Source organism: Watersipora subatra, chromosome 8, assembly GCF_963576615.1.
Source record: "Watersipora subatra chromosome 8, tzWatSuba1.1, whole genome shotgun sequence".
Taxonomy (NCBI): domain Eukaryota; kingdom Metazoa; phylum Bryozoa; class Gymnolaemata; order Cheilostomatida; family Watersiporidae; genus Watersipora; species Watersipora subatra.
Window position 1 is genome coordinate 50325893 of NC_088715.1, and position 21088 is coordinate 50346980.

General features: G+C 33.8%; 1 protein-coding gene across 4 annotated transcripts in view; it reads left to right on the forward strand.

Annotated features, from left to right (window-relative positions):
• LOC137401397 (uncharacterized protein DDB_G0283357-like) overlaps positions 1 to 17952 on the forward strand; it is a 47527-nt gene extending 29575 nt beyond the window's left edge. For 3 of the 4 annotated variants that reach the window (XM_068087726.1, XM_068087728.1, XM_068087729.1), the window contains 26 exons: positions 2043 to 2067; positions 2178 to 2371; positions 2668 to 2901; positions 3020 to 3332; positions 3456 to 3553; positions 3663 to 3836; positions 3950 to 4216; positions 4319 to 4501; positions 4902 to 5030; positions 5174 to 5368; positions 5515 to 5625; positions 5987 to 6064; positions 12748 to 12772; positions 12883 to 13076; positions 13313 to 13546; positions 13671 to 13983; positions 14107 to 14204; positions 14312 to 14485; positions 14593 to 14859; positions 14962 to 15144; positions 15576 to 15704; positions 15847 to 16041; positions 16159 to 16269; positions 16632 to 16709; positions 16838 to 16993; positions 17404 to 17952. In XM_068087726.1, the coding sequence (XP_067943827.1) occupies positions 2043 to 2067; positions 2178 to 2371; positions 2668 to 2901; positions 3020 to 3332; positions 3456 to 3553; positions 3663 to 3836; positions 3950 to 4216; positions 4319 to 4501; positions 4902 to 5030; positions 5174 to 5368; positions 5515 to 5625; positions 5987 to 6064; positions 12748 to 12772; positions 12883 to 13076; positions 13313 to 13546; positions 13671 to 13983; positions 14107 to 14204; positions 14312 to 14485; positions 14593 to 14859; positions 14962 to 15144; positions 15576 to 15704; positions 15847 to 16041; positions 16159 to 16269; positions 16632 to 16709; positions 16838 to 16993; positions 17404 to 17525 (4280 nt within the window). In that variant the 3' untranslated portion in view covers positions 17526 to 17952. The remainder of the gene's footprint in view (positions 1 to 2042; positions 2068 to 2177; positions 2372 to 2667; positions 2902 to 3019; positions 3333 to 3455; positions 3554 to 3662; positions 3837 to 3949; positions 4217 to 4318; positions 4502 to 4901; positions 5031 to 5173; positions 5369 to 5514; positions 5626 to 5986; positions 6065 to 12747; positions 12773 to 12882; positions 13077 to 13312; positions 13547 to 13670; positions 13984 to 14106; positions 14205 to 14311; positions 14486 to 14592; positions 14860 to 14961; positions 15145 to 15575; positions 15705 to 15846; positions 16042 to 16158; positions 16270 to 16631; positions 16710 to 16837; positions 16994 to 17403) is intronic. The other variant, XM_068087727.1, reaches the window with a different exon arrangement.
• The last annotated feature ends 3136 nt before the right edge of the window (positions 17953 to 21088 follow it).

Below are 21088 nucleotides of genomic sequence, written 5' to 3' on the forward strand. Positions count from 1 at the left end.
GACAGAAGCCTGAATATTTTTAGAAAAGAATTTTTTACAAAGTTTAATTGCATTTGCTGTTAAAAACAGTTTTGCAGATTACTGTACTAATAAGTGTATGTTCAAAGTGCGCTCTTTCAAAAATTAGGCTTAACAAAACATCCTTTTTAATATTATTCCACCGTGATAATCAATTAAAACAAGCTAAATGTAACATCTGTGGACAATTAAAGCGCTTGTATGATTGTAGTCTAAAATGCAGTTAACAATGATCAGCAGTCAAGAAACGAATAGGCAGTGGTATCACTTGTTTAACTGTATTTGGACAATGAATAAAAAGAATTTCACTCTCTCATATATGTAGACGAGAAAGCATAAAAAAAACATAAACAGTGCACACGTATTTTTTCTTAAGTTTTTTTACAGATTTAGCGGTATAGAAGAAGATTGGCAAGTATGATCGCTAAGTAGTTTAAAAAACGCAACTGGGCTTTTTTTATTTAAAACCAACATAATGCTGATGCTACAGAGAATAATTTAAAATGGAAAAAGCAGCAATTGAACCTTGAAGGCAACTCTAGCCCCTGTGATGTTTTCAAATATGAGATGATCCTTTAAACCACTTTTAGATGTTTTTTATGGGCTCTAAAATGTACACAACACAATTTGTTGCAGAATAAACGGAAAATTTCTGAGTAGAATAAGTAAAGAGTTGTGAGGAAAACTATGCTTCCTCTTTCTTAATTACAGTGCCAGAAACAACCTATCACGGATAAAGCGTGTAGACCTATAAATATTATAAAAAGGGAAGCTTGATGAATTTTCTAAAACCAAATTTTTTTGTGTTCTTTTTAGGGCTCACAGTTTCCATGGTGACCTATTTTGCAAGCTGTAAGCGCATCTCAAGTGTATTCCAGCAAAAGGCTAGCGCTAATCTAATTATTAATGGGTGGTCTAAATCTTCCCTAGCAATAAATGTGACGTCTGGTTGACATCTATCAATCATCACACACCACCTGTTTGATTGGCGGATAGGTTACTGATTCCATCTGGTGACTCACCATTGTTCCATTAGATATCTGCTTATAAGCAGAACTTGAGCTTGAAGAGAGTCACTAAGCGCAGAGATAGCAAACAGTGTTGATCACTGGCATACAAAGGAAATACAACTTACACTATCAGTTGATCTGATTTGTAGTACATTTAAGTTTTATTAGGTTTAGATTGTTTCCAGAACTTTTAGGGTAAGTCAAAGTTTTTGGTATATCACTGATACTGCCACAATATTTTATGTTGATATTTTTAATCATGTGGTTTTGGAGTTTGCTATAACAACAGTCTTGTGAGTTAAAAAAACTTTTAACCTAATTCAAGGTTTTAAACTCTCACCTATGTTTGCAGAATGACTCGATTTGCTCAGATCATATGCGCCTTCATCACCGTGTTAGTCGTATCACAAGCAATGACTATCGACTGGAGAGAAAGAGCTAATGCTATACAGAGTAACTACAGAACTTGGGATCCAACTCAATCTGGATCAGACAATGGAAACACTAATGGTGTTGGTGAGTAGAGTAGTTACACACTATCAGAAGTAGTTATTTTAGCAGAGAGGCAAACAAGAGTTTCTGAACACTGCCGGATGAGATTCTGGAGAAATTATAAGCAATATTGAGCATATTAGTAGATGTAGTAGATTACAATTAGCTGGCTTAACAGTTCAAAAGTAAGTTTTATCTATCACCTGTAGTTTTGTTGGTTTAATTAATTTAGCAAAAAAGTCATGAACTTTGTCCAAAATAGCTAACTTTAGGTAATATTTTTCCAGGAAACACAAGAGGAACTCAGAATGGAAATGGTAACAATGGCGTCTCAAATGGAAATGTCAATGGCAACAAGTAAGAGCTATTTAAACCTTAACTCATTTGTTTTAAAGTTGCAAATCTGTTCTGCAGAAACAACTAACATGGCTGAAACATTTTACTTATGTTAAATAATTCACTATTATAGCAACACTGGAAGTGGAATTGGTAATGTAAATGGAAATGGAAACAATGGAGCAGATAATGGAAATGCTAATGGTAATGGGTAAGTTTTATAACTATTTTTTGCCGTTCAGATTCAGTTATTAAGTTTACCTCCAGTTCAAGAGTTTCCAAGATTTAAAAGATATATTATTTATTCTAATACTTTTTTAGAAATGATGGCCATGACACCGGTAACAGAAATGGAAATTCCAACAATGGTACATACAATGGTAACTTTAATGGAAACCATGATGAGGGAGTTGAGAATGGAAATGAGAATGGCAATGCTAATGCTGGAGATGTCAATGGAAACAACAATGGTAACATGAACATGGGAGACCTCAATGGAAATGCCAATGGAAATGGTAAGTTATTCTATTATGTTTGACGCGCTTGAAGACCTTAAAGAAACTAAATAAAAGCAAATATTCACTGTATGTGGAAAGCAAATATTTACTGTATGTAGTTTCATAGCATTTTTATTTAACTAATTTAGGCTATATAAAACTTTGGTATTAGTCATTTGCCTATTATTACCAATATATATATATATATAATATAATATATATATATTTTACCAATATTAAAATTTAAAGTATACACTGACTATTCATATTGTAATCTAAAACTTTTCTATTTAAAAATACAAATTTCTTTTTAGGTAATGATGGTAAGAACCAGGGTAATACCAATGGAAATGGTAACAAAGGAGAAGCAAATGGAAATGCTAATGGAAATGAGAACTACGGTGCTGGTAACGGTAACTCCAATGGTAACAGCAACAGTGGAGATCAGAATGGTAACGGTAATGGCAATCTAAACAGCGGAGATGAAAATGGCAACTTTAATGGTGTGGAGAACGCAGGAAGTGGAAACGGAAACGACAATGGAAACAGTAAGTATTCATGTCTTATTAAGGAACTAAGTATTTAAGTAATTTTTTACAAGTTTTAACTTAAAGGTAAAAAAAGTGTTGTTAAAATATTAAGCAAGATTTGATTATGTATTTGCAGAAAACAATGGAACTAACAATGGTAATGTAAATGGGGATGGAAACATCGGCAACAACAATGGTGTTGAAAATGGAAACAGTAACAACTGTGATGGTAATGGTAATGCCAATGGACTGTCCAACCTTGGAAATGACAATGGTGGCACCAACGGTAACTCCAATGTAGGATCTTCTAATGGAAACAACAATGGTAACAGCAACACCGGTAACAACAATGGCCATGACAATGGAAATGGAAACTCTGGAGATGGCAACGGTAATGGAAATGGCTCAAATAACGGTGGAGATGGCAATGGAGCTGTTAACGGAAATGGGTAAGTCAAAACATATGCATAACTGTATATTTCGTTACTTGAAGGAGCTTGAATTAGGGTTGGAAAGATGTTTAACCACAAGCGATTAAACATTCTGCTGTAACCTATTTTGTCTATTCTCAGCAACAATGGTGACTCTAATGGCAATGGCAATGGTGGAAATAATGAAGGAAGCTATAACGGAGTCGCAAATGGAAATAGAAACAGTGGTGACAACAATGGTAATACACAACCCAATTAAAGTCTTGAGCTTTGTATTTGAATGTTAGTCCTCAAAACTCTTGCAAAATGGTATCTTTAAAAAATTAACAATTAGTGATATTTCAACAGGAAATGGAAATGGAGGTAGCAACATTGGAGATTCTAATGGTTCCAACAGCGGTAACTCTAACAATGGAGACAGCAATGGTAATGGTGTTGGAAATTCAAACAGTGGAAGCAGCAATGGTCTTACTGTTGGAAATGGCAATTATGGCTCTGACAACGGCAATGCTGTTGGCAACAGTGAGTAGAAATTTTCAATGAAACAAGCACTTGATTGGATAAACTGTGTAACCACAGATAATCAACTTTGAGAAAGGTTTGAAAAAGCTTTGAAACAAATTTTTAATTTTTAGGCAATGCTGGAAATAACAACGGCGTTAATAGTGGTAACAGCAACAGTGGTAACAACAATGGCAACAACGGTGGAAACGGTAACAATGGTGAATCTAACGGAGTTGGAAATGGCAATGAAAACTACGGAAACAACAATGGTAATGATATCGGAAATTCAAACACTGGAAATGGAAATGGTGCTGGAAGCGGTAACAGCAACACTGGCTCAAACAATGGTGGAGAAATTGGAAATGGAAACTCCGGCAATGACAATGGAGTTGGCAATGGTAAGTAACAGTGCTATACTGATTAATGGTTAGGTTACAAGTCTTCTCTCTGCTAAAAATGTTTAAGTCATCACCTTGCTATAATTTCATTTTGTTGTACAGGAAATGATAACAATGGCAATGGAAATGGAGGAGTAAATGGAAACAGTAACTCCGGAGATCATAATGGAGGTTTGAATGGAAATGATAACACTGGTAACAGCAATGGTGAAATCAACGGTAATGGTAACTACGGAAGCAACAATGGAAATGAGAACGGAAATGAAAATGCAGGAAATGCTAATGGTAAGGAACAATCATCAGTTTTGGCATTCACCAATCCAAAAGATTTTTCCACAAAGTATCTCATTTAGTAAATAAGTTAAGATTAGAAGCCCTAACAGAATTTATTCTAAAGAGAATATCAGAACTGAAACAAAATTAAAACATTTATTTGAAAAGAGTAGTTTTTTTTTGCTGTTTAGCTGTATCTGGCTTTGACTCGACCAACGAATTTACTGAAACTTAGCAATTTGTAACAGGTCTCTTGGTCATTTCTGTTGTTTTGCATATAAGGTTGCAATCGGTGCAAAAAGTTTTGACAAATGAAAATGACTGACTATGGTAGACATATCCTGTTGTGTTTTACTACTTTCTTTACATAAAGAATAACTGCACTTTTAGTAAATCTATATTAAATTTTTAGGTGTTGGCAATGGAAATGACAACAATGGGTCAGACAATGGTAACAACAATGGTAATCTCAATGAAGGAAGTCAGAATGGACAAGACAATGGAAACCTCAATGATGGACATAACAACGGCCAAACCAACGGTGAGCATTGAATCTTTGAAATTCGAAACGAAGCAGATTATTGAGTTATAGGAGACTTTTAAAACTCTACAGAAGAGAACTCTGAATTTAAAAGTTGTTTTGAGTTTTACTGCAGCTTATTAAAATGTTGATATATTTTATAGGCAATGAAAACACTGGCAGCGAAAATGGTTTAGATAATGGTAATGATAACCTTGGCAACAACAATGGTGTTGACAACGGAAATGTAAACGCTGGCAGCGGAAACGGAAGAGAGAGCGGTAATGAAAATATAGGCAGTGGAAATGGAGGACAAAATGGCAATGCCAACCAGGGTAGTGACAATGGAGTTGGAAATGGTAAGTCAGAGTGTTATCATTTCCTCTAACAAACCACAATGCTTTACAGTTTAAAAATACTTATTTATGTGCTGGCTACTTTGTTTGCAATCTCATAAAGATTTCACTGTTTTAAAGAACGTTATAAATTATTCTTTGTTTTAAAGGTAACAACAATGAGGGAGATGCAAATGGAGTGTATAATGGAAATGTGAATGATGGCAGCAACAATGGACAAGATAACGGAAATGAAAACATTGGTTCTAACAACGGCGCAGGTAAGCAAATGTTTTAACCTTGCATCAGTTTTCTTAAATATCTGCAAATACTTACTTTCATCGCATTGTTACTTGAATGCAAATCTGTCTTACTTTGGAAAACAAATGGCGTAGTATTAATTCCAAAGCTCAGGCAGAAAATTCAGGTCTCTGTAATTACAAGTGAGAGTAAAGTAAGAGCGTGACGTTATGTAAAACATTCAGTGAAAGGCTTTTTTACTGGCTTGTCTTTTAAACAGAAACTGGCAGTTCTAGGATACTACTTTCTCATCAATGTTAAAAGGAATGAGCTGAAATAGCTAATGCGAGCAACTCTCTAGTGTGAACAACTCTTTTTATAACTCTGCATCTAATATTTTAGGTAACGGAAATGTAAATAATGGAGATGGTAATGGAGTAGGAAATGGAAACACCAATGATGGACAGAACAATGGAAATGGTGAGTAATAAAAACAAATAATAAAAGCAGAAATATTTTAAAACAATGTTTGAATAGCTCTACGCTTTTTGCAACATGATGTTCATATTCGTCGTAATCTAATCATTTCTTATTTCTGTAATCTACAGACAATGGAAATGCCAATGAGGGGTTAAACAATGGCGTTGGAAATGGTAACAACAATGATGGTAATGGTAACGGACAAGGAAATGGAAATGGTAATGTTGGTTCTGGTAATGGTGTCAACAATGGAAACGGCAATGTCGGCTCTAACAATGGCAGTGGTAAGTTATCACTATGTGCCTTTCATTATATCTCCACAATATCATTAAGTTTTAGAGCAATCAAGTGACAGAAATAATTATCAATGGCTTTTGCAGCTATATTTCAAGAATAAGTCCACATAAATAATAATTTCATCAGATAATACGTTTGATAACTCTCTTTAGATAGCCATTAGTCTAAAGTTTCATACCTAAACTTTTGGTGAAGGTGTTCTTTTACCAACAAAATCAACTTTTCACATCTAGTATTTCTGTAATAATACGTTTTATTGTATACAAACGGTAGTAAGTTTTTATTATTATTTATTTGCGCTGGTGTTTGGAGTCCTACTAGTGGCTTACATTCAACTTTATAACAAAACCTATTTCTCAGAGCATGTGCTAATGTGTTCTTTACATTTTATTAACAGGAAATGGCAACGGAAACAATGATTCTGGCTCTTCCAGTGGTGGAGTTGTCTCTTACACAGTAGATCCCAACGCATGGAGAAAGTATCTCTCCCAAGGAAGTGGCAGATCAAAATACTGGTAATAAGCAGTCAAACAGAATTTTTCTCAACGACTCTTCAGATGGAGGAATAGCTCTCACATAATCAAAAAATTAGAAAAATGTGACCTCAAAGAGACTTTAGGTTTAAAAAACTACTAAATTATTTTATAGGCCAAAGATTTATTATATTTTTGTAAGCGACAATCTTTGGGGTTATTGTCTCAAGACTTGGTCCTAACTGTTGCTCATCCTTGTCAACACACTGTGTTTTAGTGTTTAGTTGTGCAAACATGTAAACAAAGCAAAATTATTTTGCTGTCTATTTTCCTGCCAGATTATAATTTATTTAATGTCTTATCTGTTCTATTTTGTTGTGTTTGAATCAAGTTATGAATTCTGTGTAGGGCAGATATTCTACAGTGAGTGAGCATTCAAATGTGTTTAAATAAATATATGTTATTTACCGTAATTCACAGGCATATTTAAATTTGGACAGAAGAAGCTCTTTGGAGTTAATAAATTGGTACCTTCAGTGGCTAAGACATGGTGTGAAAAAGTGAAGCAGGACTAATTGGCTACTATTTGATGGGAAGTTAATACATCTGTTAAAAGCCATAAAGTTTTCTCAATTATTGCGGTTTCACATTATTGGATCTAACACAAATATAATCACCAGCTAAAGACGTTTGTAGATGCTTGTAACACTAGTTACCTTTTTTACAAATGAGTTGCCAGTATATAGTTCAGTGATTCTTGACCTTTTTTGCCCCATTCCCATTTTTCCAAACCTAAAGACAGAAATTACCCCCTCCCAACTCCTTCAAATAATGCACTGCAACTAGATAGGGAACTTTATGTACATATATAACTTATATACATATATTTGCATGTATATATGCATTTATTACAGTCATATTTACATGGAATATTAAAAATGGATGAATATTGAAACTCAATTTATCTATCATTGTAAGACAGTCAGCAGACTAGTGCGATTTCTGTGTTTGTTTGGAGCTGACCAAAATTTTGATGTTAGGAGTTGTTGTGGATAGAGCACACCGTAGGTCAGCTTCTACTTCCAGACGGTTTCTAGATTTGCTCTTTATGGTTAGCATTGCTAAAAATGCTGACTCGCACAGATATGTGGAAGCAAATGGTATGAGCATCTTGAAAGCTGCCAGGCTTATGTTGGGATACAATCGTTGGGCCTGAACCCAAAAGTGCTCTATTGACAGCTCCTTGAAGTATTCTTTTAATGCAGAGTTGTTTGTAAGCTCCAAAAGCTCCTCCGGAAGCTGTTCCGGAATCTCATGGACATTGCGCCTGAAAGGGTCGCGGGTCAGGCTCATCAATTGCTCTGTCCTAGGATCTAACTTTAGAAAGTATCTCTCAAACTCTGCTATCAAGCTATTCAAGTGATGCTTCATGTCGGTTAGCAGAGAAGCGAAAGGAGCTTTCTTGTCAACTAATGAATGCAGAACTGGAAAGAAAACTCTTACATTTCCAGTAGACAGTCTTTCCACCCAGAGTTTGAGCTTGTCTTTGAATGCATTGATACTATCAGTTACATTCAACACACTTCTGTCTCTACCTTGCATCTTTGTGTTCACTTCATTCATTAAACCAAATATGTCAACCAGGTAAGCAAGATGCTGATGGAAGCCTTCCACCTGCATTGAAGCCAGTAGTTTGGGTTTGTTATGAGTTTTCAAGCACTCATTGACCTTTTCTTGTAGATTGAAGAAACGGAGAAGCATTTTACTCTTTGAAAACCATCAAACTTTGGTAACCTTTTTTTATGTTACATGTTTGTATAGTCTGTTTTTAGCATATTTATCTTTAGTATTTACTAATTTTTGGTGTTTATTTTGGAATCAAAAGAGGATTTTGTAGGAACTACATGCAATTAAAACAATTAATATGGATTTCTATGTAAATAATTGATCCAATGTAGAGACAGCCATGGCACCCTCACAGAAGTAGGTAATGAAGATTATATAACTTTGGATGTAGAGGTTTGACTGTATTTGAATCAGTAAGAACCCAAAAGGAAACAACAGTTGTTTACTGGTTAGGGCATTGACTTTTGATTGATAGGTCAGTAGTTCTACTCGCTTACGAACCATTGGAGTTGCTATGAAGGATGTCCAACTATCATCGCAACTGAGCTAAGCCTGTATATCGGTGTTGATGAGGGTGGTTAGCAACCATGCAAGACTAAAAACAAAACCTGACAAAGGGCGGAGAAGCTCTTCTGCAAGCTAACAGCCAGCTAGCTAGTAAGGATGTCGGAAGTAAAAACACCAAACAGGTCAAAACCACTGTCGAAACCTGCCGAGAACAGTCATGTTTTCAGGAAGTAGGGGAGAACCATGAATGCCAGCGGCTTCACAGAATATGCACATACAGAAAGAGAAATACTTAGAAGTTTGAATGAATAACACTTTAAAGTATTAAGCTGCTAAGATTTTAGCATGATAGTTTTCTATTTATGTTTGTGGAAAGTTTATAAGCCAATGAACTTTTTGTTTAGCTTTGACAAGCACCAAAATATGAAACTCTAGTGAATTAAATTTTGATTTTGTGGTAGCGTTTTCAAAAAAAAATTTATTATTCAACCCACCTATTAGGCTATTACAATCATTAATAGAGTTGCCCCGATTCTAATATCGGAAACGGTATCGGTGCCGATACGGGTTTTAAGTATCTGAATCGGTATCGGCCGATCTTTTCTTCAAAAATTGGAAACTTCAGATACTTTTTACAGGTCAACTATTTAGCAGAAAACCGTATTTTAGCCTGCTACACTAATAAAAAATCATCAGCTGCAAGTTCTTTCTTTTTACCTAATGAATTCCGAGCCTGTCACACAATCTATTTCATGTCTACAACCTAATAAACATCATCACAGCTGAGGAATATTTTGGCTTTAGTCAGGACGTAATCACAAAGTGCGGTATTTCCCAATTACAGCAATATGATTTATTGCAGCCAATCACGAACAAAAGAACAATCATGAAAAACAAGATTGCAGTGTAATGTTTCTATTTACTAGCATTACGAAAGTAATTTGAGCAGCAGATGCATAAAGTTATCTATCTCTCTCTTGATCCTGACTATATGACGTATGGTTTGTATTGCATAAAATAACCTCAGTGGCTTATCGGTATTTAGCCTGTCCTCCATCATCTGTGGCAAGTGAGTCCTTCTTCAGTACTACTGGTTACATCGATAGTGATAAAAGATAAAGACATCTCACTGAGATAATTGAATGAAACGAATAATGGTAATTGGTAATTAAACGAAACTTTTATTTGCTCTAAACAGTACAGGCGCAGCAGTTCGTTCAGCAGTAGAAAAAAGACTTAATTATCACAGATAAAGCTGTACTACTAACAGTAATTCCATTATTAATAACAGATTTCAAGGACCACGGACTGTTTTGTTACTAGATGCTTGGTATGGCAGTATGTGAATGTATATATATATATATATATATATATATATATATATATATATATGTGTCTTTTTTCCATAAATACAAACAAATAATACATCAATATTTACATTTTCTTTGCATTATATTTACATAATAAAATTAAAAATTATCTATGCAACCCAAAAGATTTGATTCGGTATCTGAGTCGTATTACTTTTCAATGAGAATCGGTATATCGAATCAGTATCTGAATCGGCTGGTGAAATTAGAGTCGGGGCATCCTCTACAATCATATTATCAAATTATAAAAATATATTTAACTAAATTGTATCCAAACTTCTGTTTTAGTTTATGGAATTTTTTTAAATACTAACTAATAGAACAATCTAGAACTATTACAAAGTTTTTAGTATAATCGTTGAGACAGAAGCCTAAATATTTTTAGGAAAGAGTTTTTTACAAAGTTTAATTGCATTTGCTGTTAAAAACAGTTTTGCTGATTACTGTACTAATAAGTGTATATTCAAAATGCACTCTTTCAAAAATTAGGCTCAACAAAACATCCTTTCTAATATTATTCAACCGTGATAATCAACTAAAACAAGTTAAATGTAACATTTGTGGACAATTAAAGCGCTTGTATGATTGTAGTAAAAAATGCAGTTAACAATGATCAGCAGTCAAAAAAACGAATAAGCAGTGGTATCACTTGTTTAACTGTATTTGAACAATGAATAAAAATAATTTCACTCTCTCATATATGTAGATTAGAAAGCATGAAAAAAACATAAACAGTGCACATGTATTTTTTCATAAAATTTTTTACAGACTTAGCGGTATAGAAGGAGATTGTCAAGTATGATCGCTAAGTAGTTTAAAAAACGCAACTGGGCTTTCTTTATTTAAAACCTACATAATGCTGATGCTACAGAGAACAATTTAAAATGGAAAAAGCAGCAATTGAACCTTGAAGGCAACTCTAGCCCCTGTGATGTTTTCAAATATGAGATGGTCCTTTAAACCACTTTTAGATGTTTTTATGCCAATAAACTCTAAAATGTACACAACACAATTTGTTGCCGAATAAACATAAAATTGCTGAGTAGGATAAGTAAAAAGTTGGGAGGAAAACTATGCTTCCTCTTTCTTAATTATGGTGCCAAAAACCACCTATCACGGATAAAGCGTGTAGACCTATAAATATTATAAAAAGGGAAGCTTGATGAATTTTCTAAAACCAAATTTTTTTGTGTTCTTTTTAGGGCTCACAGTTTCCATGGTGACCTATTTTGCAAGCTCTAAGCGCATCTCAAGTGTATTCCAGCAAAAGACTAGCGCTAATCTAATTATTAATGAGTGGTCTGAATCTTCCTTAGCAATAAATGTGACGTCTGGTTGACATCTATCAATCATCACACACCACCTGTTTGATTGGCGGATAGGTTACTGATTCCATCTGGTGACTCACCATTGTTCCGTTAGCTATCTGCTTATAAGCAGAACTTGAGCTTGAAGAGAGTCACTAAGAGCAGAGATAGCGAACAGTGTTGATCACTGGAATACAAAGGAAATACAACTTACACTATCAGTTGATCTGATTTGTACTACTATAAAGTTTAATTAAGTTTAGATTGTTTCCAGAACTTTTAAGGTAAGTCAAAGTTTCTTTTACATCACTGATACTGCCACAATTTTTTGTGTTGATATTTTTAATCATGTAGTTTTGGAGTTTGCTATAACAACAGTCTTGTGAGTTAAAAAAACTTTTAACCTAATTCAAGGTTTTAAACTCTCACCTATGTTCGCAGAATGGCTCGATTTGCTCAGATCATATGCGCCTTCATCACCGTGTTAGTCGTATCACAAGCAATGACTATCGACTGGAGAGAAAGAGCTAATGCTATACAGAGTAACTACAGAACTTGGGATCAAACTCAATCTGGATCAGACAATGGAAACACTAATGGTGTTGGTGAGTAGAGTAGTTACACACCATCAGAAGTAGTTATTTTAGCAGAGAGGCAAACAAGAGTTCCTGAACATTATTTGATGAGAATCTGGAGAAATTATAAGCAATATTGAGCATATTGGTAGATGTAGTAGATTACAATTAGCTGGCTTAACAGTTCAAAAGTAAGTTTTATCTATCACCTGTAGTTTTTTTGGTTTAATTAATTTAGCAAAAAAGTCATGAACTTTGTCCAAAATAGCTAACTTTAGGTAATATTTTTCCAGGAAACACAAGAGGAACTCAGAATGGAAATGGTAACAATGGCGTCTCAAATGGAAATGTCAATGGCAACAAGTAAGAGCTATTTAAATCTTAATTCATATGTTTTAAAGTTGCAAATCTGTTCTGCAAAAACATGTAACATGGCTGAAACCTTTTACTTATGTTAAATAATTTTCTATTATAGCAACACTGGAAGTGGAGTTGGTAATGTAAATGGAAATGGAAACAATGGAGCAGATAATGGAAATGCTAATGGTAATGGGTAAGTTTTATAAACTTTATTTGCCGTTCAGATTCAGTCATTAAGTTTACCTCCAGCTCAAGCGTTATCAAGATTTAAAATAGATGTTACTTATTCCAATACTTTTTTAGAAATGATGGCCATGACACCGGTAACAGAAATGGAAATTCCAACAATGGTACATACAATGGTAACTTCAATGGAAACCATGATGAGGGAGTTGAGAATGGTAATGAGAATGGCAATGCTAATGCTGGAGATGTCAATGGAAACAACAATGGGAACATGAACATGGGAGACCTCAATGGAAATGCTAATGGAAATGGTAAATATCTTCTATTATGTTTCGCACGCTTAAAGACATTGAGAAAACACTAAATAAAAGCAAAAATCTACTGTATGTGAAAAGCATGGTTTCATAGTTTTTTTATTTAACTAATTTTGGCTATCTAGAACTTTGGTATTAGACATTATCAATATTAAAATTAAGAGTACGTACTGGCTATTCACATAATGTTCTTAAACTTTTCTATCTATTCAAAAATATAAAAAATTTTTCAGGTAATGATGGCAAGAACCAGGGTAATACAAATGGAAATGGTAACAAAGGAAACGCAAATGGAAATGCTAATGGAAATGAGAACTACGGTGCTGGCAACGGTAACTCCAATGGTAACAGCAACAGTGGAGATCAGAATGGTAACGGTAATGGCAACCTAAACAGCGGAGATGAAAATGGCAACTTTAATGGGGTAGAGAACGCAGGAAGTGGAAATGGAAACGACAACGGAAACAGTAAGTATTCACAATTTATTAAGAAATGGAAACTAAGTATTTAAGTAATTTTTTACAAGTTTTAACTTAGAGGTAAAAAAAGTTTTGTTAAAATATTAAGCAAGATTTGATTATGTATTTGCAGAAAACAATGGAACTAGCAATGGTAATGTAAATGGAGATGGAAACATGGGCAATGACAATGGTGTTGAAAATGGAAACAGCAACAACGGTGATGGTAATGGTAATGCCAATGGACTGTCTAACCTTGGAAATGACAATGGTGGCACCAACGGTAACTCCAATGTAGGATCTTCTAATGGAAACAACAATGGTAACAGCAACACCGGTAACAACAATGGCCATGACAATGGAAATGGAAACTCTGGAGATGGCAACGGTAATGGAAATGGCTCAAATAACGGTGGAGATGGCAATGGAGCTGTTAACGGAAATGGGTAAGTCAAAACATATGTATAACTGTATATTTCATTACTTAAAAAAACTTGAATTTTTGTTGGAAAAATGTTTAACTACAAGCGATTAAACAATCTGCTGTAACTTATTTTGGTTAATTTTAGCAACAATGGTGATTCTAATGGCAATGGCAATGGTGGAAATAATGAAGGAAGCTATAACGGAGTCGCAAACGGAAATGGAAACAGTGGTGACAACAATGGTAAGACACACCCCAATTAAAGTCTTGAACTTTGTACTTGAATGCTAGTCCTCAAAACTCTTGCAAAATGGTATCTTTAAAATTAACAGTTAGTGATATTTCAACAGGAAATGGAAATGGAGGTAGCAACATTGGAGACTCTAATGGTTCCAACAGCGGTAACTCTAACAATGGAGACAGCAATGGAAATGGTGTTGGAAATTCAAACAGTGGAAGCAGCAATGGTCTTACTGTTGGAAATGGCAATTATGGCTCTGACAATGGCAATGCTGTTGGCAACAGTGAGTAGAAATTTTCAATGAAACAAGCACTTGATTGGATAAACTGCGTAACCACAGATAACTGACTGCTGTCTCCAAAAGGTTTGAAAAAAATTTGTAAATTTTAGGCAATGCTGGAAGTAACAATGGCATTAATAGTGGTAACAGCAACAGTGGTAACAACAATGGCAACAACGGTGGAAACAGTAACAATGGGGAATCTAACGGAGTTGGAAATGGCAATGAAAACTCTGGAAACAACAATGGTAATGATATTGGAAATTCCAACACTGGAAATGGAAATGGTGCTGGAAGCGGTAACAGCAACACTGGCTCAAACAATGGTGGAGAAAATGGAAATGGAAACTCCGGCAATGACAATGGAGTTGGCAACGGTAAGTAACAGTGTTATACTGATTAATGGTTAGGTTACAAGTTTTACCGCTGCTAAAAAAATTTAAGTTCTTACTTTGCTATAATTTTGTTTTGTTGTACAGGAAATGATAACAATGGCAATGGAAATGGAGGAGTAAATGGAAACAGCAACTCCGGAGATCATAATGGAGGTTTGAATGGAAATGATAACACTGGTAACAGCAATGGTGAAATCAACGGTAATGGTAATTACGGAAGCAACAATGGAAATGAGAATGGAAATGAAAATGCAGGAAATGCTAATGGTAAGGAACTATCATCAGTTTCGGCATTCACAAAGCCAAAAGATTTTTCCACAAAGTATCTATTTTAGTAAATAAGTTAAGATTAGAAGCATTAACAGAATCTTAGTCCTATTTATTTTAAAGAGCTTTGTATATACGAGCTGAAACAAGATTAAAACATATTTTTGCAAAGAGTAATTATTTTTTGTTCTTTGCTGTATCTGGCTTTAACTTGACCAAAAAATTTACTCGAATTTACTAAAGAAATCTAGAGATTTGTAACAAGTCTCTTTGTTGTTTCTCTTGGATTTGCACATAAGGTTGCAATCTGTACAAAAATGTTTTGACAAATGAAAGTGGCTGACTATTGTAGACATATCCTGTTGCGTTTGACTACCTTAAATAATATGAATAATAACTGCACTATTTTTAAATCTATATTAACTTTTTAGGTGTCGGCAATGGAAATGACAACAATGGGTCAGACAACGGTAACAACAATGGAAACCTCAATGAAGGAAGTCAGAATGGACAAGACAATGGAAACTTCAATGATGGACATAACAATGGTCAAGCCAACGGTGAGCATTAAATCAATGAAATTCGAAAAAAGTGGAGTATTGAGTTATATGAATTTTTCAAAACTCTAGAGAAAAGAACTCTGAATTTAAACGTTGCTTTGAGTTTTACTGCAGCTTATTAAAATGTTGATATATTTTATAGGCAATGAAAACACTGGCAGCGAAAATGGTTTAGGTAATGGTAATGACAACCTTGGCAACAACAATGGTGTTGAAAACGGAAACGTAAACGCTGGCAGCGGAAATGGAAGAGAGAACGGTAATGAAAATATTGGCAGTGGAAATGGAGGACAAAATGGCAACGCCAACCAGGGTAGTGACAATGGAGTTAGAAATGGTAAGTCAGAATGTTATCATCTCCTCTAACAAACCACAATGTTTTACAGTTTAAAAATACTTATTTATGTGCTGGCTACTTTGTTTTCAACCTCATAAAGATTTCATTCTTTTAAAGGTAACAATAATGAGGGAGATGCCAATGGAGTGTATAATGGAAACGTGAATAATGGCAGCAACAATGGGCAGGATAACGGAAATGAAAACATCGGTTCTAACAACGGCGCAGGTAAGCAAATGTTTCATCTTTGCACCAATTTGCTTAAATTTTTGCAAATACTTTCTTCGCACTGATATTTTGAATGCAAATCTGTCTCGCTTTGAAAAACAATCAGCGTAGTATTAATCCAAAACCTCAGGCAGAAAATTCAGGTGCTCTGTAATTACAAGTAAGAGTTAAGTAAGAGCATGGCGTTATGAAAAGTGTTCAGTCATAGGCTTGTACTATCTTGTCTTTTAAAGCAGAAACTGGCACAATTCTAAGGTCCTACTTTCTCATCAATGTAAAAAGGAATGAGCTGAAGTAGCTAATGTGAGCAACTCTCTAGTGTGAACAACTCTTTTTATAACTCTTTACATCTAATATTTTAGGTAACGGAAATGTAAACAATGGAGATGGTAATGGAGTAGGAAATGGAAACACCAATGATGGACAGAACAATGGAAATGGTAAGTAGTAAAAACAATTAATAAAAGCAGAAATAATGTAAAATAATGGTTGGACAGCTCTGTGTTTTTCATAAAATGATGTTCCTATTCATCATAATCTAACCATTTTTTGTTTCTGTAATCTACAGACAATGGAAATGCCAATGAAGGGTCAAACAATGGTGTCGGAAATGGTAACAACAATGATGGCAATGGTAACGGACAAGGAAATGGAAATGGTAATGTTGGTTTTGGTAACGGTGTCAACAACGGAAATGGCAATGTTGGCTCCAACAATGGCAGTGGTAAGTTATCACTATGTGCCTTTCATTATATCTACAAAATATCATTTAATTCTAGAGCGATCAAGTGACAGCATTAATTAGCAACGCCTTTTGCAGGAATGATTGGAGAATGATTCGGCATAAATATCAATTTCATCAGATAATCTGCTTGAAAATTCTCTTTAGATAGTCACTAGCTTAAGTTTTCACACCTAAACTTTTGGGAGAATGTTCTTTTATCTACAAACGCAACTTTTCATATCTAGTATTTCTGTAATATTATATTTTACTGTATACAAATGGTAGTAAGTTTCTTATTATTATTTATTTGCGCTGAGGTTTGGAGTCCTACTAGTGGCTTACATTCAACTTTATAACAAAACCTATTTCTCAGAGCATGTAATAATGTGTTCTTTGCATTCTATTAACAGGAAATGGCAACGGAAACAATGATTCTGGTTCTTCCAGTGGTGGAGCTGTCTCTTACACAGTAGATCCCAACGCATGGAGAAAGTATCTCTCCCAAGGAAGTGGCAGATCAAATTACTGGTAATAAGCAGTCAAACAGAATTCTTCTCAACGACTCTTCAAACGAAGGAATAGTTCTCACATACTCAAAAAAATTGAAAAATCTGACCTCAAAGAAACTTTAGGTTTAGAAAAGTACTAAATTATTTTATAGGCCAAAGATTTATTATATTTTTTTAAGCGACAATCTTTGGGGCTATTGTCTCAAAACTTTGTTCTAACTGTTGCTCATCATTGTCAACACACTGTGTTTTTGTGTTTAGTTGTGCAAACATGTAAACAAGGCAAAATTATTTTGCTGTCTATCTTCCTGCCAGATTATAATTTATTTAATGTCTTATCTGTTCTATTTTGTTGTGTTTGAATCAAGTTATGAAGTTCGTGCAGTGCAGATATTCTACAGTGAGTGAGCATTCAAATGTGTTTAAATAAATATATGTTATTTACCGTAATTCACAGGCATATTTAAATATGGACAGAAGAAGCTCTTTAGAGTTAATAAATTGGTACGTTGAGTGGCTAAGACACTGTGTCAAAAAGTGAAGCAAGACTACTTTGGCTCCTATTTGATGGGAAGGTAATGCATCTGTTAAAAGCCATAAAGTTTTCTCAATTATTGCGGTTTCACATTATTGGATCTAAAACAAATATGATCACCAGCTAAAGACATTTGCAGATGCTTGTAACACTAGTTACCTTTTTTACAAATGAGTTGCCAGTATATAGTTTAATGACCTTTTACCACCTTTGAATGTATAAACATCAACCAACACAAAATACAAAGAGATAGAAAAACTCATAAGAAATTCCTGATTCATCTTTCAAGGTGTTACCAAAGACTTTTCGAACAGCTGTTTTTGCCATTTGATGGTATACTATCCCTTTATATTTTTATAATACAACTTAAATTTTTAAAATTGGTTAGCACAATAATTTAAAAAGACAGTAGGTAAAATGCAGACATCTATAGTACCAAAATTCAAACTCATTCATTTAATCTTTTTTTATTATTTACACTCTTAAAAAATTAAAAATTTGCAACAGTAGACATGTGTGCTTAATCAAAAGGTATGTGGAGTTTATTTGGGATGCATCTTTATATAATTTTAAACAAGGGTTACACATTTATGTGTGTCAGAAATCCTGCAATGAGCAGCTTCTACAGATATACATAATGATACTGTTATGGTGATATACAAACAATCTTTGACATGCAAAGTCAATTGATTCCATTATTTGTTATTTGTGTTCAAACTATCATGCGTTGTAAAAAACGTTTTTATAAGAAATTGTGTATTAAGTTTAGTTTATCCTAAAAAGTGATAAACAATGTTGAAATTAATTATGATTTAATAGAGCATAATAATTGGTATGTGAAACAAATAAAAAAAACTAAATCATATGTAAATGAAATAATTAAAAAAGTATTCCTCAGTAAAATGTTTCACCCTTACTTTATTTAACAAACGTGTAAACAGAAGTGCAGGCTCATCAATAATTGTAATTGGGTACAATTTTATAGCCTTTCAAAACTTCACCAGCTTAGTGAAGGTCAACATCTAGGGATTAGCTATAGTGATGGGAGATGTAAACGCGAATGTTAAAGCTAGTAGAATGATAGAATTTGGATTGTGACCCTAACCTGTCAATAACCTATCAATAACCTATCAATAAACAGCTAACTTTTTAAAATAAAACATGGTTTAGAAGTATAAATTATTTACTTACTTTAAAAATAAAATATTTAACCCTTTCTATATTGGATTTCTTAGTAACAAATAAATTAAAATTGAAGGTTTTCATAATCACATAATGGTTAACACGAAAGATTCTGCTAAAACCTTCAACTCTAAAGTTTACATATATTAAAATACAGAAGCTAGCGAAATTCTTAAGAATGTTTATATTTACAGATCCTGAAACACACAGGTTTTCCATTTTACGGTGCAAATTATGAGTAAATATTGGATTCTACTTCACCAATGGTAATTTTGAAAATACAGCATTCAAATTTTTTTCTGAAAAAAATGATGCAAAAGTGTTTAAGAAGTGTTTAATCTAAAAATAAAAGCTACAAAAAGTATTAAAATTTTAATACTTTAGTATTAAAATATTATATTATATTATATATATATAATATATTATATATATATATATATTATAGTAGTTTTAATGTGATTAATGTGATTAATGTAGTTTGAATAATAAAAAGCCCGTATTTAACCCTTTCTATATTTGATTTCTTAGTAGCAAGCAAATTAAAATTGAAGTTTATCATAATGGTTAACATGAAAGGTTCTAATAAAATCTTTAATTTTAAAACTTACATCTATTAAAATGCTGAAGCTAGCAAAATCCTAATAAATATTTATATTTACACGTGCTGAAACATGCAGGTTTTCTATTAAACGGTGAAAATTGTGAGTAAATATTGGGCTCTACTTTATCAAGCGTAACTTTGAAAATACAACATTCAATTTTTTTATGAAAAAATTAGTGAGCCAAAAAAGTCTGAAGTGTTCATGGTAAAACTGAAAGCTACAAAAAGTATTAAAATAAGGTGATTAATGTAGTTTGAATTCTGCTTGGTGTAAGTTAGAGCAGCTTATGCTGTGTATCCTTATCACCATATCTGTTTATGTACTCTCTACGTTTATGACTTACAAATTCTGCACCTCCTCTCTATTGATTTAAGACAACGTGGCAATGTAACCCGACTTTATGGATGACTTTTCTAGGTTACGCGTTTGTTTAGCCTGTTTTTTAAGATACTTATCTTTAGTATTTACTAATTTTGGGTATTTATTTTGGAATTAGCAAAGAATTTTTGCAGAAACTACATGCAATTAAAACAATTACTATGTATTTCTATTTAAATAATTGATCCACTGTACAGACAGCCATGACACCCTCATGGAAGTAGGTAATGGAGTTTATATAACTTTGAATGTGAAAGTTTGACTGCATTTGAATCAGTATATACCTAAAAGGGAGCAGCCGTTGTTTACTGGTAAGGACAATGACTTTTGATTGATAGGTCAGTGATTCCAGTCGCTTGCGGATAGTTGGAGGTGCTAAGAAAAGCATCCAACTATCATCGCAACTGAGCTAAGCCTGTATATCGGTGTTGATGAGAATGGGTAGCTAGCAGCCATGCAAGACTAAAAACAAAACCTGACAAAGGGTGGAGAAGCTCTTCTGCAAGCTAACAGCCAGCTAGCTAGCTAAAGATCTCGTCTCAAAGCACCAAACAGAAAGCACTGTTAAAACCTGCCGAGAACAGTCATGGTTGTAGGAAGTAGGAGAGAACCATGATTGCCAATGTGTTCACAGGACATGGTGCTTACAAAGAGAAATACTCAAAAGTTTGAGTGAATAACACATTTACTCATTCAACTAAAATTGTAGCTATATACTTTTTCAGATAAATTTTCTGTTTAGCAGGAAACTTTTAAATTTTTTACAACTGTTGAAACCTTTTACTTATTTTAACAAATTATTAAGTAAATATATAAATCAATAAGCTCCCAAGAATTTTAAAGTCGGTGGTACTTGAGCATATGCCTATTCTTTTTTAAGGTGTTTAAT